The 17,065-nt window shown below is 35.2% G+C and overlaps 2 protein-coding genes across 4 annotated transcripts; one reads left to right on the forward strand and one right to left on the reverse strand.

The window, feature by feature from the left end:
• Positions 1 to 1,676: 1,676 nt before the first annotated feature.
• LOC140037241 (uncharacterized) lies at positions 1,677 to 4,779 on the reverse strand. The gene is made up of 8 exons (XM_072081427.1): positions 4,549 to 4,779; positions 4,356 to 4,406; positions 4,093 to 4,224; positions 3,371 to 3,435; positions 3,181 to 3,235; positions 3,043 to 3,087; positions 2,154 to 2,189; positions 1,677 to 1,850 (listed from the first exon to the last, which is right to left on the reverse strand). The coding sequence occupies exons 2-8, from the start codon at positions 4,370 to 4,372 to the stop codon at positions 1,802 to 1,804; spliced, it is 399 nt and encodes a 132-aa protein (XP_071937528.1). The 5' UTR covers positions 4,373 to 4,406; positions 4,549 to 4,779; the 3' UTR covers positions 1,677 to 1,801.
• A 6,218-nt stretch (positions 4,780 to 10,997) lies between these two features.
• LOC113729768 (uncharacterized) lies at positions 10,998 to 15,676 on the forward strand. 3 transcript variants are annotated; one of them, XM_072080039.1, is made up of 6 exons: positions 10,998 to 11,135; positions 11,238 to 11,302; positions 11,436 to 11,549; positions 13,284 to 13,336; positions 13,431 to 13,503; positions 15,496 to 15,676. In XM_072080039.1, the coding sequence occupies exons 2-6, from the start codon at positions 11,283 to 11,285 to the stop codon at positions 15,548 to 15,550; spliced, it is 315 nt and encodes a 104-aa protein (XP_071936140.1). In that variant the 5' UTR covers positions 10,998 to 11,135; positions 11,238 to 11,282; the 3' UTR covers positions 15,551 to 15,676. The 3 variants fall into 3 exon arrangements, with proteins under 3 accessions (XP_071936140.1, XP_071936141.1, XP_027109802.1); XM_072080040.1 differs by lacking the exon at positions 13,431 to 13,503; XM_027254001.2 differs by lacking the exon at positions 10,998 to 11,135 and having other exon boundaries at positions 11,143 to 11,302.
• Positions 15,677 to 17,065: the final 1,389 nt, after the last annotated feature.

The following is a 17,065-nucleotide window of genomic DNA, read 5'->3' on the forward strand; positions in this document are numbered from 1 at the left end:
AAAAAGAAAAATAGGATGATGAAAGCGGTGTAGAGGAGCAACATTTTGAGTGGAAAATTGCTCAATGTGCACTTTATGCTGCCAATGTCCAACTCTAGTAAAAGGACTCGCAGGCGGGAGAGGCAGATACTTCCAAAAACCATCATATAATTTGAGCCAAAACTACAATTACTCCAAAACCGACAGGGTGCATTTATTGTTATACTCCTCTAATACGACGCAACGTGGATGCCAAAATCAAAGCAAACAATCTCCAGTTATACTCTTCTTCCGTAGAACATCTCCTCACCTTTTTTTACTTTCAGCATCTGTGAAATTTTAGGAAGCATTTGAATAATCGTTGTAATATTTCGTCACTCTCCACACATCACCGACCCCGGCTCTAAAGCCGCCGCCCGCCACCACTCTCCCCATCACTTTCGCCATCACCTCTTCCCCCCGGCCACCCCCTTCTCCTCCATTCCCCCTCCCCTCCTACCTCTCCCTCTTTTTTTTTCTTTTTTTTTTTTGTTTGTTGTTTCTAAAGCTTTGATTTTTCTGTTGTTTTACATTTGATTCTTGAAACTCAAATGAGCTTTGGGGACTCAAAAGTGGTCCTATGGCTTTTTAACTTTTTACTGCTTTACTGGTTTACCCCATAGCGTGTGGATGGATTGAAATTTGATTGTTCGTGCAATTTGAAGTTTCTTGGACAGAGGCGTTGAATGATGGTATTCACTGAGGAACCACTCGTTTGGCCTGTAACTGATTGACTTGCTCAGTAGTTCTCGAGATGCCGTTCACGCATAAAAAAAGTATTGAATTAGGTTCATTAAAGAAATGAGGGGAAAAAGAGGTGGCGCGGGAAGGGAGGAGGAGGTGGCAGGGAAAGAAGGGGAGGGAGGAGAGGACGAATGGAGGAGAAGGGGATGGAAGAGGAAAGGGGAGGTGGTGGTAGCCCAGCAGGCAGCAGTAACAGCAGTGGGGGAGACGGCAATGGCGGAGGAGGTGATATGCTAAGGAAAGGACACAAGGCATGTGCTTTCGGTATTTTGGGGTAGTAAAATTTTTAGGGTGTTTGAATAAGTTTCTTTAACTAAAGTTTTATCTATATTAAAGACATGAAAAAAAGATGTAATACCTAACATGGCCTTAATTATTTAAAGGATGATGGTAATTTCAAATGTTGTTTTCGACAATGGGAAAGCAATACGTGTGATTACTACCCACACAAAAAACAAATCGAAGATTAAAATTCTAAGTTCTAACTATAATCCGCAAAATAGTTCAATTGTACCCGTTCAAATAACATCTAGTATTTCAGATGAAAAAGATCACATTTAATACCAAAATCTAGTTGTTATTTTTATTATTGAAATCACCGATTGATTTATAACATGTGTGCAAAAATTGAATTTTAAATTCAAATTTTGCATAGTTGTCATTTGTCCAATGTTAACAGTATATGTGAGAAAGATTAATCCTTTGTTTATAGAGAAAATCTTATGTACGTTAACAGTGTATACACTATTACCGTTAACATATGTGCAAAAATTGAATTTCGAATTCAAATTTTATATAGTTATCATTCATCCAACGTAACATAATCTACCAACTGCCCAAGGGATGCATACCCGTACATTATATATATTTTACATACCAAACAATAAGGTAATTAGTATCAAACTCCACAGGTATTTTAGCACCAAATTTAAGAACAGACATCGTCACATCATCCTGCATCACTAACATCCCACAGAAGGTAGACATTTTGTCCCCAAAAAGGAAAAAAAAAAAAAAAAAACAGATTATGTTAATGAGTTCAAACACCATCGTCCCTGCTACTGCCTCCATCAGTGCCACCGCCATCCCTGGGGTGGGAAAAAACAGATTTGATTTCAACAACATATGTGCTTAGCAAGCATCTAGGTATTAAACTACAACAGCAGACTGCAGAAGCACAAGTATGAAAGAAGATGATCATTTTACCGCCCAAATACAGTAAACTAAAGTTAGATTTCACAGGCAGTGCAGATGTAACTTGGAACAGAAAAAGAGTTAAATAGTCTTGGATCTAAGTAGCACTATTACCAGTCAAATGCCGTCAGACAAACTCACCCCACACAAACTATAAGAAGCCACAATATGTAACCAGAGAAATGAACAGAACAAACCTCTTGTCGCTGAACTTCAAGTTTGCAATGCCAGTCCTGTCAAGTCAAGAAAAGCACGCGAAAATTGAATGAATGTTGAGCAGTTTTTCAAGCTATAGATCCTAGCAAGAGTTGAAGATACTTTTAATAAAACAATTAACGAGTTAAATAACTTAAATAGGAGCAATAAGAAAATTCCAGAATCTAAGTGAAAATTTTGGCACAAGACGACAAGCACCAGCTTCCTTTTCTTAGTAACCGAGCTATAACAAAGAATGAAGACATGAAGAAGACAATTGTTCTGAATATGTTTGAATTCAACTCAATCCAAACCCATTCGATATGATTTGACATCCGCACAGAAAAGGTGCAACATAAGATTGGGAAACTGTATCAGCAATTTTTCACCACTTTATCGAATTAATTTAGTTAGATTCCTTTACCAGAAACAATACACCACTCATGGAGGGATTTTTCCTCAAATTCTTCTCTGTTCCAATCACTTCTCATTCTTGGGGTGGGGGGGGGGGGGGGTGGGGTGTTGACTAACCAGAAAGTCAACCTTTCAGTATCAGGACTCCAAGGCTTCTCCTAGTAGAAAAAGTAGACAACTAAGAATTTGACAGCTAAGAGCTTATAACATCAGATCCACCAGATTATATTACTCCGTTTCCAAAACATGAAACAAAGAAAACAAAAAAAATTTAATACTAACCTAACTCAAAAGGAAATTGCTTCAACATGTAAGTGAATTAAGTGTGATTAAATGACAAAATCACACTTAATAGGGTGAAGGCCCACGAGTGAAATATCTTCTCGATAACAAAGGCATGTTCAATATGAATATGGAGACACTCAAGAAATTTTCCAATTAATATTATACTCAAACAAAGCAGGAGAAAGAGAGAACCTCGACCAAACTGACTTCGTAAACTGTTTGATTTCACACCAAGTACTGCAATTAGGAAAGAAAGTTAAACAAAATAATGAAATCAGGATTCAATAAAATGATCAACAATGTATAGACGAGATGAGCTCTTGATTGCACCTTTGAACCACACAAGCAAGAACATATGTCCCAATAGTCAGCTGTAAACAGTCATCTGGCAGGACAAAAAATTGGAATTTTTTGAATAAACAAAACAAAATCACATTTGAAAGTCCAAATTTTTTTTTTTTCCTTTTTCACCCAAAAAATTCACATTTGGAAAAAAGAGAATTTGACAAAAAGAGCTTACTGAATGATAATTCCTTGAATTCAGCCATAAGCTCGTGAAATTCTCTTTTAAGATGTGTAGCAGACCTGCATAAGAACATAAATCCTCAGGAATTAGTAGAAGAAATTGCGGGAAATCCTGTATTTCAATTCTCTTGTTCTCAAATCAGTTCTCACATTTTAACAATCTGTTCAACTAAACTAAGAGGTTTCACTTTAGAAAAGTAAGCTTTGCCCTTGAATGCCCAACAAACTCTTTGCGGACCAAGCTACTACTGTATGGCCTGATACTAGAACGAAAAGCCAATTGCAGGATGAAACGCACTACTGGATTTAGTCATCTTTTAACAGTTGATAGAAGAGAATAGAGATTCAATCTATCTTAGAACAGACACTTGTTCAGCAATCCAAGCTCTCAAAACACTAGCTATGTGTTGATACTTATGAACTCTGTCAAAAGGAAATTACCGGCCATAGAAGTATATACGTACGGGGAGCCACCATATTCGATGATCACATAACTCTTTCAAATGACTAATAAATTTTCCAAATTGAGGAGAAGAAGACAAAGGATCTCATATTCCAGAAAAGTTCGATTTGCTCAAAAGATACAAAATACCAATAAAGCAGATAGTTAGCTCTAACACAACCATTATCTGCTAAACTTACAAAAGTGAACATAACATGCATTAAGGAAAGAGAAAAAAAAGTCATGATATCTGAATCAATTTGTAAAAGAACTACCAGGATGAGAACTGGCGGCGGGCAGGCAGTAAAGCCATTGCTCTTGCACTTGCACCGCTCCTCGCGGTTGAAGACCCCCCAAAACCCGCTGAGAAAGGGCCAACGGTGGTAAAATATTTGCCTAAATTCCGCCTGAAACGAATACATAAGAAGAAAAAATTTAGGCTATAAGATATGTATACATATGTGTTTGTTGCATTAGAAATAAATTAAATTATAAACGAAATCGAAAGAGAATCGAACAAAATGCCATTCGATCTAACCGAAGATGCATCGCCATCGCTCTTATTGAGTCACTGCAAAGTCCAGAAAATCTACAAAGGAAACAAAAAAAAAGAAGATCAAATTAAGAGCGGACATGTAAATAACCAAGCATCAATTTTTCTGTTGTTTTACATTTGATTCTTGAAACTCAATGAGCTTTGGGGACTTAGAGTGGTCCTACGGCTTGTTAACCTTTTACTGCTTTGCTGGTTTATTCCATAGCGTGTGGATTGATTGATGATAGTATTCACTAAGGAACCAGTTGAAGGGCATAAAAATATTAAATTAGATTCATTACAAAACTTCAGGGAAAAGGTGGAGGCAGGGGAAGGGGAGGAGGTGGCAGGGAAAGACGGGGATGGAGGGGGAAAGAGGGAGGTGGTGGTAGCCGGCAGTAGTGACAGCAAAAGGGAGAGACGGAAGTGGTGATGGAAGAGGTGATCTATGGTGAGGGAATGTGGTGATAGAAAAGGGCACAAGGGGTGTTTTTGGTATTTTGGGGCATATATATATATATATATATATATATATATATATATATATATATATATATTTACAGAAAATTTGGTGTGTTTTCAATATGTTGCTGTCCTTGGTTTGATGTAGTCCTGTTTTTCAGGTGGTGAAGGGGAGAAGCCGCGGAGCAACGAGTGAAAGATTTCAGGGTGTTATTAAAATGCTGAAAATAATTGAATGACAATTATCATTTTATTATTCATAGATCCATTGGATTCTAAAGTAAATCCCAACTATATCGATATTTTGTCAGGTATAATACCCTTTTGATCCAATCCCAAATTTTTGAGACCCGAGATTAGCTTTGTGCATGGTAACTAGAGGTTTTGCTACCACTAGCCAATTTATCCAATAAAAAAAACAAATAAGGAAAAGGCATAGAACAGCGGACCAAACTTGGGCCTGAAAATTGAATCTTTCACAAGCACGGGCTACTAGTACTGCAAAATTCATTTATGTACAAAAGTATTATCTTTGATTTAGGAATAGACGCACTGTTAATTTTAACCAGTACATTGCTCGAAATCTGATGTCAAATTGTAATTTGAAGTCCTTGACCATTAATTTCTGGCCTGTCGTTTATGCTTTGCTATTTCCCACTTGGTGGGGAGAAACATGAATGCTATTTGGAATCTTGATACATACATGGGATACTTGTTCAACAGTTAAACTTTGAGGGTTCATTCTGATTTCTTGTTTTATGCACGTGACGTGCGTACAGGTCTCCTTGGACCCCAAGGAAAGAAACAATACTGCTTACAAGCTGGAGACATTAATTTTCTGCAGTTTACAGAAAGCTTTCGGGCAAAGATGTCGACAGAGGCTTAAATGTAGTGGCAGATGATTTGCTGTGGGACTTTGTGATGCATCATAAGTCCCATTACGTTTTGATCAATCATTGCAAATCTTCACTCTCATTTTTATGGTTAAATAAGCAGTGAAATTTATTATGTTTGCTATATATCAAGATTTTCTTTTTGGCTATTCAGCTTCTATTGTGAGAATTCTAAATCCTTAATGAAGCTTGCAAAGGATTTCATTTCACCTGCAGGCTTCCATGCTTTGCTGAACACAGTATATGATGAAATTATGTGGCAAGTGTTCCTTGGTAATTAAAGCCTGTGAGTCTGCATGGTGAAGCTGAAACGTCCCAGCATTGGCTTCGAATAGAGAAACGAAAAGTCCACCTTGCATGAGAATGTTTTTAGCACAAAACCGAGTCTGTGGCAAGTAGTAGTATGTGCCTGGAGATTATAAGAAAACAGAAAAACCTTTTCTTAATTTGGAAAAATATTAGAGGATTGGCTCCTTACATTCGAAAGTTTAGCAGCCTCTGGAGATGCGCTTTCTTTTTTTGGGAATTTAAATGTGCATTTTTTTTATTTGACGGTAGAATATACTTGGATGTTTCGACGGCTAGGCTTTTTTTAGACTATAAAACCCATGAACTATGATTTGCGAAGAACATACGCAAGAGGTAGCATTGAAGGTGGCCGGGAACTTCGAGCACTGTGCTTGTGTTCAACTGAAAGTTATATGCCATTCTATTATTCCCTTCTTTCAACCCGGATGAACAGCCAGCTTGAAGAAAGAAATGAATGACTCACCGCCTGATCCACCGCCCTCCCCACCCAACCCACCGCCTCATCCACCTACACCTCACCTCCTACCCTCCACTCAATGTAGTCATCTCCATCCTTCCACAATCGACCAGAACTGTCATCACAACCCATCAAGCCAATTCCATTACTCCAGCTTCCTTCAAAGATATACTTGCACACTCCACTCCATTGAAGACCAAAATGCGGTCATCCAAGAAACCTTCTTTAACAACTTGGCTGATGAATGCTCCGATTCAGAGGATGAATCCCCAGATGAATTGGCCTTTATGATTCATACAAGGGATAAACTCAGGATGAGGAAATCCTGGAGCACCTCCTTAGTGGTAAAGGTCCGTAGACGGAACCTAGAGTTCATGTATTTTGATCAGAAGGTAAGGGAAATATGGAAGCCACAAGGTAAACTTTCCGTTGTGGATGCAGGCAGAGATTACTACATCGGAATGGAGCCGAGGATAGTAAGAAGATTAAACGCACGCCGTGCTCTTACCTCTATTTTTTATTTTTTTTTTCATTTTGTATTTACTAACATATGTTGTACGGACGATGGAGCCGATACGAGAAAGTTATAAAATAAGAAACATCTTCTGTATACGTATTAAAGTGAAGCGGGGTACAAGTACTTAGGATTAAAAGGATTTCTGTTTTTGAGGTTCCAGGAAAGTCATGAAGGGATTGATTTAGCTATATGATAACCAGTCAGACATATTTCTTTAAAAAAACAAAAGTGTAAATCTGTGTTGTTTTGAGTGTTAAGGGGAAATAGAATAAAATAAACAAAGTCAAAGACTGATCATGGAAGGATATATTCAGGCCAAAAGCAAAATTTTACAAATAGTAGAAAATGAGGACATGAATTGCAATGTACAAAAAATGGTTTCTATATAGTTATATTAAATGTACAAAGAAAAATCATTTGCCACAAAATCATAAGTTGCTGAGAGCATGTTCTGTCATAAAAATGGAGGTTTAAAAATATACCTTACTAGGCAGCATATTGGTATATATATAAAGAGTAATTCTATCCGAAAACATGAATAAGGATCATGTGAGCATCAATTAATGTGTTAAAAAGGATAAAACCAAGAACAATAAGCTTTTTTGTTTTGTTTTTGAAGAGCTAAAAATTACAAAGTATTAAGTCTTTGAAATGATTGATGCTTTTAGAGAGCCCTGATGGAATACAAATACAAGTATATGATCATAGAAAAGAGAGCAAAGAGGTTAGGCTGTATGCAATGTTAGATGTAGGAAGTAGGAATAAGAACACATGAATCAAGGACAGGAATCTGTTATCACGAAGGCACACTTCTTATGTGTCCCTCTGTTAGCTTGAGTAGGCATAACTGAACAGCAAAGAAAGAAAAGGTAGTATTAGTTATACCTTGTATAGATTGAGACGGCAGAGACACGAGCATTACAGAAGATGAGCCCTGACTCTGACAGCGCATGATTTCTAGGACATGCTACAAATGTTCTAGCTGAACTCTGGGGAATAAGGGATGGCTTATCCCTAGCTCCATCTCTTAATTTGCAAAATGTTGAACTTGAAGCTGATGCTATTACTCCATGACAACTAATACAATCTGCTGATATCTCCTCTCATGAGTGTGCTTCCATTATTTTTGACTGCAGGTTCCTGATCTCTGCACTATCGAAAGTCACTCTTAAACACGTTTACAAAGAAACAAACCATCGCGCAGATCAACTGGCAAAGCTGGGTGTTCAGCAATGTAGGACTTCTATTTACCATGAAAATGTTCCTTGTCAGATTAGTAGACCAGTACTAGAAGACACTAGGGGAACTTGCTTCCCCCTTCTGTACCTATAACTTAGTTTAATTTAATATACGCTCTTTCTTAACCCCCAAAAAAACAAAAAACAAAAAAGAAACACGATCAATCTATTTCTCTGTACATTAAGTTGGAACAAAAAGGTAACAAACACTTAAAAGTGCATTAAAGAGGACCTTCAATAGTAAAATTCCTGAGTAATGATACTGTACCATAGAATGCATGCATGAATAGACTATGAAGCAAGACCGGTAGCATGAGATCATAAACGACAGATTAAATAGTTGTTAATCATCCAGAAAGGTTATATTATATACACAGTAAATGGACAAAAGTATTCCACTTTATGAAGGAAAAATCTGTCAAGCACAAATTAGACTATAATCTGAAATGCTTTTTCGTAGTCTGAACCGAAGACATGAATTATTTATTTATAGCTGGTAATTTATTTAATGACAAAGGAGAAAATATCTATCCAGGCTTTTAACTATTACAAAAGCAATGAAGAATTTGGTTAATAAGAAGAATATTAAATATAGAATCACCAAAGGGGGTAACAAATTATGTATTTGTATCCGGTAATTTGATATCAACAGCAAAAAAATATGTATACAGCCTAATAGGGTACGCATAATAAGTGGGAGGGGCTAAATCCACATCCCTGCATACTAAATTCACACCCTATACACTTATTAGACAATTAGGTCCTTAACTTTTATACACTAAATCATCACTCTGTAGTATTTAATTATCTTTTTACATGATGATGAGTATTTAATTATCTTTTTACATGATGATGAGAGGGAATAGTAACATCTTTTCTATAGGAAAAAATTTCACACACGAATCTTTATTTAAGTCTTACCTAGAAATTTCTTTTCTCGTTTCTCTCATTCCAAAATTTATGTTTTTCTTAAGTTGTTTTAATTTTTTTTCTCTTCCCTCTTCTGACCTACTTTTTTTTTTTTTTTTTGGTAAAACTTTCTTTAAAACTTACATGTAACCAAATGATAAATATTGGTATGAAGTCAATATGATTGCATATTTCACCTTAGAACTTGCTTGATTTTGATCTTATGGAATTGAAATATGTGAACATTTCTATTTACATGCTTATTAGTAATTACAAATTTTGGATTGCCAAATTAAATTTTAAATTAATAAATATTCTTCAGCTCTTATAAAATATCTGAAAATATTTTTTTTATAATGTACCATTTATTTTTTCTCTTTTTTATCGTATAAATATATGCTTCTTAAAACTGCAAGAAGCATCAAATAAACTTAAAAACTAAGGATATAAATGTTTAATAAGTGTATAAGATGTGGATTTAATATGGAGGGGTGTGAATTTAATCCCTCCCTAAATAAAGTTCTAATCACGGGACTAATAGATTATGATAGTAAGTTGGAATTCTAATCATGGATTTAACCCCTCATATATAATGACTTAAGGCAAAAATATAGACAAAAGTCTTTTTAATAATGACTCAAGACAATAAAGCCAAGAGCCAAAAGTCTTTTTTTGCACTAGCAATTTACAGTTTTGACAAAAAAAAAAAAATTACAGATAAGACAAAATGCTATTCCTTGACGGGACATTCCACAAAGCTCACATGCACTATGACCCTAAGGCTCTATTCCTCGATTACAAGAGGAAAAATATAATAAAAAAATATTTGTGGGGGAAGAAATTGGACACTCACATCCTGCTCATCATCATGGGCAATATATAAATATAGTAGGGTTGCAAACGAACCGAGCCACTCGAGTTAAACTCGACTGCAGTTGAAATTGAGCTCAAAATATTAAACTCGTTAGCTCGCGAGATCGAGTATATATATATATATATATTTTTTTATTTTAAGTATATATATATTTTATTTTTTTATTTTAAGTATATATATTTTATATTTTTAAAATTTTAATAGTAAAATTACATATATATCCTTAATATTTTATTATTTATTAAGAAAAAAATATTATTTTATTTATTTTTTAAAAAATAATATAATATTTTTTTATTTTTTTCGAGCTCGAGCTTGAAATTGTTAGCTCGTCGAGATCGAGTTCGAGTTCAATGAAATTATGTCGAGACTCGGCTCGATTAGGCCAAAACTTGACTCGACTCAACTCGTTTACAGCCCTAAGATATAGCCAACCAAAAACACGTGACAAGTACGTGGAAATTCTCTTTGTTTATTAGTTAGAATAGAAGAATAATTTACATTAGGTAGTAATTTAAAAATTTTCATAACAAGTCCATCTTCTCTATTCTCTATTAGGGTGTTAATAATTCAAGTCGAGCTTAAGTAGTACTATGTTCGAATTCAAATTCAATACTACACAACTTTATCACGGTTGAGCTCGACTCAAGCAAGCAGAAAATTATATAACTTGATTCGACTCGACAATATGCATTTCCAAACTCGAACTTGACTCATTATGGCTTAAGACTAGTTTTGAGTCTTAGTAAGTTCTGGGGTTCAAAATAAAACTTGAAAAAGGTCTCGAAAATTTATGGTAAATTATTTAAAATTCTCATTTCTTTTTTAGTTTTTACAATATTACATTTTTGTTATTTATGAATTTTATTGAGTAGACAACACTTATGGTAAATTACCTAAAATATGAACCCGTGTTAGTCATTTCATAAAAAAATAAAAATATAATATAAATAATATGCATATAATCAAGCTACTCGACAAGCACTCGAATAGCACAAATAGAGACTCATACTCGATTTGATATATTTATAGACCTACTCGAACTCGATCAAATCGAACTTGAGCCGAGCATTTAATCGAGCCGTTTGAGAGCGACTCGCCAACAGCCTTATCTAAGCCTAGAGGTAAAAATTGAAAGCCCTAATATTTTTTTTTTTCCTTTGGTTTCCCTGGGTTTTGTAGGCATATATGCAATAACTAAACAGCTCTTACTTTTTCTTGACAAGGACGAAATCTTGGATTTTTGGAGACGCTGTTAGGAAATCAGAGCCATGGCGATGCAGCAGTTGGGGTATTACTTTCCTTCTTCTTGTCCTCCCCCCCCCCCCACCCCCTCTCTCTCCCGGCGGTATCTAGAGAGAAAATGAGTTTTGAGAATTTCTTCCTGTAATCGAGCAGTTCGGGTTTGTCTTTTCTTTTGGCAGCCGCAATGCGGGTGCATGCTTTGCCTCGAGGGCGGTGTCAGCTGGTTTGGGGGCTTCATCCGTTAAGAGAGGAATAACAATAACTCTGCCACCTGCTCGCAGTTTCTGTTCTGAGTATTCTCTACTACACTGGATGCCCTTTCCTTGTTTTATTTCCTGTTATATTGATTTTGCTAAGAACATGTTGGTACTCTATTATATAAAGAATGCAAGATATTCGTTTTCCCTTTTTTTTTTTATTGTACTGATTTAGTGTTATTCTTTGCGCTCGGAAGTTTAAAGGATTGTATATATCGGTCTTGGATGAACATGAAGGTAATAAAATTAACCTTCATAGATGTTAAAAGAAAAAAACACCTTCATAAATGTTAAAGGTGGGCGTCAATATTTGGTAATGATAATTAGTAACAGATAGAATTTGTTAGTATAGATCAGCGCATGTAGAAAGCTGAGAAAAAACTACTTAATTTATTTGTACTAGATTCATTCATAGTATGCGCTTGGTGCACACCTGTTGACCCAGTCGGCGTAAATTTGTTTTCATACTTGGCATTTCTACTCTAAATTTGTTTTCATACTTGACATTTCTACGGATCGAGTTATCTGTGCCAAGTCTGGGTCAACTAAGTTGGCTTATTGCTTCTTCTATCATTGCATCATCCTGGAAATCAATTGCTTTAGCTTACAATTTTTTTTTTTTTTTGATGAATTCCTTCAGAAGTTGATTTTCTCGAGCGAATTGTTAATGCCGTGTGAAGTAGGCATTGTGGAAATCAAGGAAGATTGCTTAATGATCCAATCAACCTTTAGGGCTTTCAGATATTGTGTCACCACGACATAACTAGTATTTTGGTGTTATTGTCATCACTAGGTCAGCATGGGCTTTGCATATTCTTGTTGTCTACCTGCACATTATGAATATGAAAAATACATAACCAGATTATAACATTGAACAAGGTGGCACTGACAAAACTTGTGATGCAGACTTGCATAAAATCATCACCAGCTTTTAAATTTTCCCAAAGAAACGTGCAGATCCTTGCTCTTGCTTTCGTCTACTGTTTTTTGGCTTGCCATTTTGCCATTGATGTTGACTTGGATTAGGACTCCAGTTGTTCCACGGCAATCTATGTGTCATGATTTGTGACTGGTCTGCTCCTCTTAGAATTTTAAGCAACAGTTTTGTCTCTTGAAATAGTGATCCACCCCGCAAACTTTGTGGCGTTTCTGCAAAGCAATAATAGCCAGACCTTTTCAAACACCCAACCCTGGACCCTGTTACAGGGGCAAAACAAGTACCCCGGTGCTTAGGACTCATAATGCACGAATCCAACTCTACCAGCCCAAGCAATGTCAAATCCAGTCAATCACAAAAGCTGAATGAATGAAGGCTCATCAGCCTTTGTGTTGCATATATATAAACCTATTTATGTCTCAGTGTGTAGGTAAACTTATGTATCCCAAAGAATACACGATGTATGTAATCAGTAAATTCTGGCTTAATTGCATTTTCGAACATCTCAATATTCCTCTATTTGTAAGTTGTAACCCTCTCTCTCTCTACGATTTGCTAAGTGGCTCTATAACCTTTGATATTTGTGGCTTTCTCTTCTCTTTTCTCCTGTCGGTACAAAAGTGTTAAAAAGAGAGGACAAGATACCAGATTAGATATGTTAATAATGGAAGGTCATAAAAGAATGAAAGAATTTTTAGGAGAGGGGGGGGGGGGGAGAGGCAGGGGTTTGTTGTGGGACTGAGGGGGCTCCTCACGAAGAGCTCCTCATTGAGATTTGAGTTCTTCACGCTTTTACCTAGCCAGAGCATTATTTGACTTGTCCTGTTGTGCAGTGCTACTCCACGTTTGAAGGAAAAGCTTCATGATCGTGTGCTTAAATTTTTGGGTAAGAGTTACAGCAGGATTGTTAGTTTGTTTATTTTCATCAAGTGCTTTTCTTTTCTGATTGTATTTTATTTTTTGTCCCCATATACTGTCAGACTACATCGCTCCGTTGCCTCTACTGCTGTTTGGTGGATGTATTAATGCCTATTATGAATATAAGGAGGAGAGGTACTTGATTCAATTGTTTTTTTTGATTTTCTCTTATCTACTTCAGGACATTTTTTGGCATTTGAAATGATTTTCTTTCAACGTTGTTTAATTTCAATTTTTCAGCCGCATTGTTGATAGACGAGTTACTTAGTTTATTGCTGCAAATCTTACTCTTCTTTAACCTCAAAATGACACATAGGACTTACCAAGCATATTTTTGTGCACCATTTTTCTTTATATCCTTTGGTTGAAGACATCTGGGACACGGTACAGCTCTATAAAGGCTGTTTCTTGCACTTTTTGATTACGAAGTCAAAATTAAAATAAGCTGTTCAATGGGAAGAGATTTTCTTTGCCTCTGCATTTGTATTTCAAGTTCAAAATTTTAACCACTGCTAATTATATTTCTTATTTCACCCTACTGTAAAGGCAAATAGTTTGTTATGTCTTTGCATTTCATGCTTGTCATACATATTGACTTCAGTAGTTGCATGCAGTCAGGTTATTAGACTTTATGGCAATAGGCAAACAGAACAAGATGCTGGTTATACAACTGTTTTCTTTATCTTCTGTCAAGTTTCTGAATATCTATTGGGAATATTTTCCTTTATGTCTTTGAAATTCACACACAGCACACGCTTGCCCAAGCTTTTGACTTATAAGCACCGAAAAGTTTGGAGTTTGTTTGTTTTTTTTTTTTTGCCAGCAACGATAATAGTTTGTATAACCTATTCTAACCTAATCTAAGGAGAGGGAAAGGGAAAGCCACAGATAGTGGCTAGTGGGAGGCAAGGATCAAATCCTTGACCTTTCACCTCTACCAAGACTTAAAGACGCCTTGGTAACCAACAGCCCAAGAGGCTGTTGGCATGGAGTTCATTTGTTGTGTTGCTGAAATGCTTTGCTGCAATTTGATTGATGGCTCTGTTCCTGAAAATTGGCTTGCCAGGAGATTATAAAAGAACTAAAAGCATCTACTTGCCTAATCTGAAAGAATCTTGCTAGAGTTGCTGAGTTTGCATTTTAGAAAAGATGATTGCATTGCAAAATGAATGGAGATTGGTAAAGGAAGGCGGTGAGATCGTGGTTGTATTTTTAGGTAACTTGGATTTTGTGCGTGCAAACTGGAAAAAATGCTGAGAGATACGATCATGAATTTGTTCTATATTTGTCCTGTGGTCATGCCTTTGAATGTAGTGTACCTTTAAGTTTTAATCTTTATCTCTGCTCCTACGGGTGTTAATAGTCAGATGCGTTGATATGATACTTTTCTTGCAGTTGGTTCTTTGTCCACCTTGTCTCAGTATTTTGTGCGTAGTTGCTGGTTACTTAGCCATATGTTTGCTGACTAAGTTAACCTTCCTAAATGAGTGAACTTAGCTACTTAGCAGAGGTGATTTTCAGGCATTTAGGTGCAGTTCATCAATGGGTTAGTCTTATAGCTTGTAGTAGTGGTTTTGTATTTGTATATGGTTACTCCACATATCTACTTCCACGATTAAGGGGATAATGGTACTGAACCTAGGGCCTTGCTGAGGGCACCTCACTTTGTTGGTTGTGGGACAGTTAGACAGGAAAATTATGTAATACCCTCTTTAAATACCTTGCATTGAGCACATCAAGTTTCATATTTAGATATGTTTATATCATGTTGTTGGCACAAATTTGTAGATGTTTATAAGCTAGCTGTATTTGTCTACAATATGAAATAGCACTCCTTTATATATATGGACTTTCCACTGTGTTTTCATGTATGAATTTTTCAAATTGATTAGAGGAATGTCCTTGATGTCATGAACTATTACCTCCTTTTCTGGAGTAACATTTGAATTGTAAATTCTCATGGTAACTGGTAAAGATTAAATAAGGGGGCTAGACGATAGTTGGACAAGATTTGGGAGGTCAAAGATGATTGTTGTTCTTTTGCTTCATTTGTAGTTACTTGAAAAAATGTGTACAACTGAATTAGTGGCATGCACAACAACATGAAATTCATTTTCTGAACCTCAGGGATCGTGGTGGCTTCAGCGACGTTAACGGCGGTGGCAGCGTCAGGGAGGGTTGAAGGTAGTAGCAAGGATGCTGATTGAACCAAGCTAAGACAATTAATTTGATACCATCTTGTGTGGTACGTTGTAGTAAATGGAAGAATGATGGCACATCTTGAAACCTGCTAGTATTACATTCTTAATCCTCCTGTGTACTCTTTTTATTGCATGGATTCTCATTTTAATAATATATATGTAATGTATTTTCAGAACTAAAGAAGATTGATGCATAACTTTCCTCAGAACTATTGTACTCGTATCCCAAAAAAAAAAAAGTATTATTACATGAATTTAAGTTAAGGGAACATCCGAAATCAGAATATGAAGCATTCTTGATAGGAAAAACGAGAATATGAGAAACATTATTGGAAGGTCTCTATCATTTGCATCTCTACTGCCCATGGAACCAAAATTGTGCACACTTAATAAATAGAAGAAATTAAAATTATCTAAAACAGCCAAAAATCGTGTGCTCGATGGTTTTGGCTTCGTTTGAAGTTAGATATCATCATAGCTCTTTTCGTGCGCATACAAATTCATTGAGGGAAAATCGTTCGAAAAGTTTCACATTTTGTCAAATGATTTTTTTTTTTTTTTTTGCTCTTCACTTTTAAAATGTTAATTTTACGGCCCTTAAAAAATTAAATTAGCAAAACTTAAGTTTGGTCCGAACTTAAGTTTTCGACTACTTTTTAATCTGAAATCATCACGTAATCCGCATGTAGTCATTTTTTTTGTACAAAAAGATCATATCTCACTTTTTTAGTTGTAAAAATGATTATAAATTAAGTCAAATCTCACTTCTTTAAGAAAAAAAAAATTTATGGTTCGGGTCAAATCCTTTTTTTAAAGGGCAAAAAAGAATATGGAAGTAGCTATATATATATATGAAAGTAGCTATTTTAATTAGAGTGTTTCTCACTCCTATGTGGCATGCTTAATTGAAGAGAATTAATGGATTATAGGTCATTTGGGTTTAACCAATATTAAATATTATATTTTACATTTAAAAATTATTCCTAATTTTAAAATCAATTTAAAAAATAATTAATCTTATCTTAATAATATCTAAAATGACTTTTAAAAAATAACTAATCTTATCTTAATGATATCTGCTTTCTATCAAATTATTACATAGAACTATAGTAAAGCCTTTCTCAAATTACAATTATTAAAATCTTACATATTCCATAAATTACGTCCTTTCATCACTATATCAATAATTAGTATTCAAATTGCTCATCATCTCTTCCCTTAATTTTGAATTAACTTAGTGTAAAAAAGAGAATTAATTATTACACCGACAGAATTATCAATATTGTTGAAAACTAAATATTTACTGATGAAAAAAATGGATTGCTGGATCTTTTCTATTTAATTAAATGTGAATATATAGCTCTAGGCTTATGGTCATTATAAAAATTTAAATTATCTAAAAAAATATTTATATAAAAAAAATATTTACCAAGTTTTTGATATGGGATATATTATTTGATATATACTATCATATTATAGTGAAAGTATGCAAACAA

The sequence above is a fragment of the Coffea arabica genome, chromosome 2e, assembly GCF_036785885.1.
Source record: "Coffea arabica cultivar ET-39 chromosome 2e, Coffea Arabica ET-39 HiFi, whole genome shotgun sequence".
Classification (NCBI taxonomy): domain Eukaryota; kingdom Viridiplantae; phylum Streptophyta; class Magnoliopsida; order Gentianales; family Rubiaceae; genus Coffea; species Coffea arabica.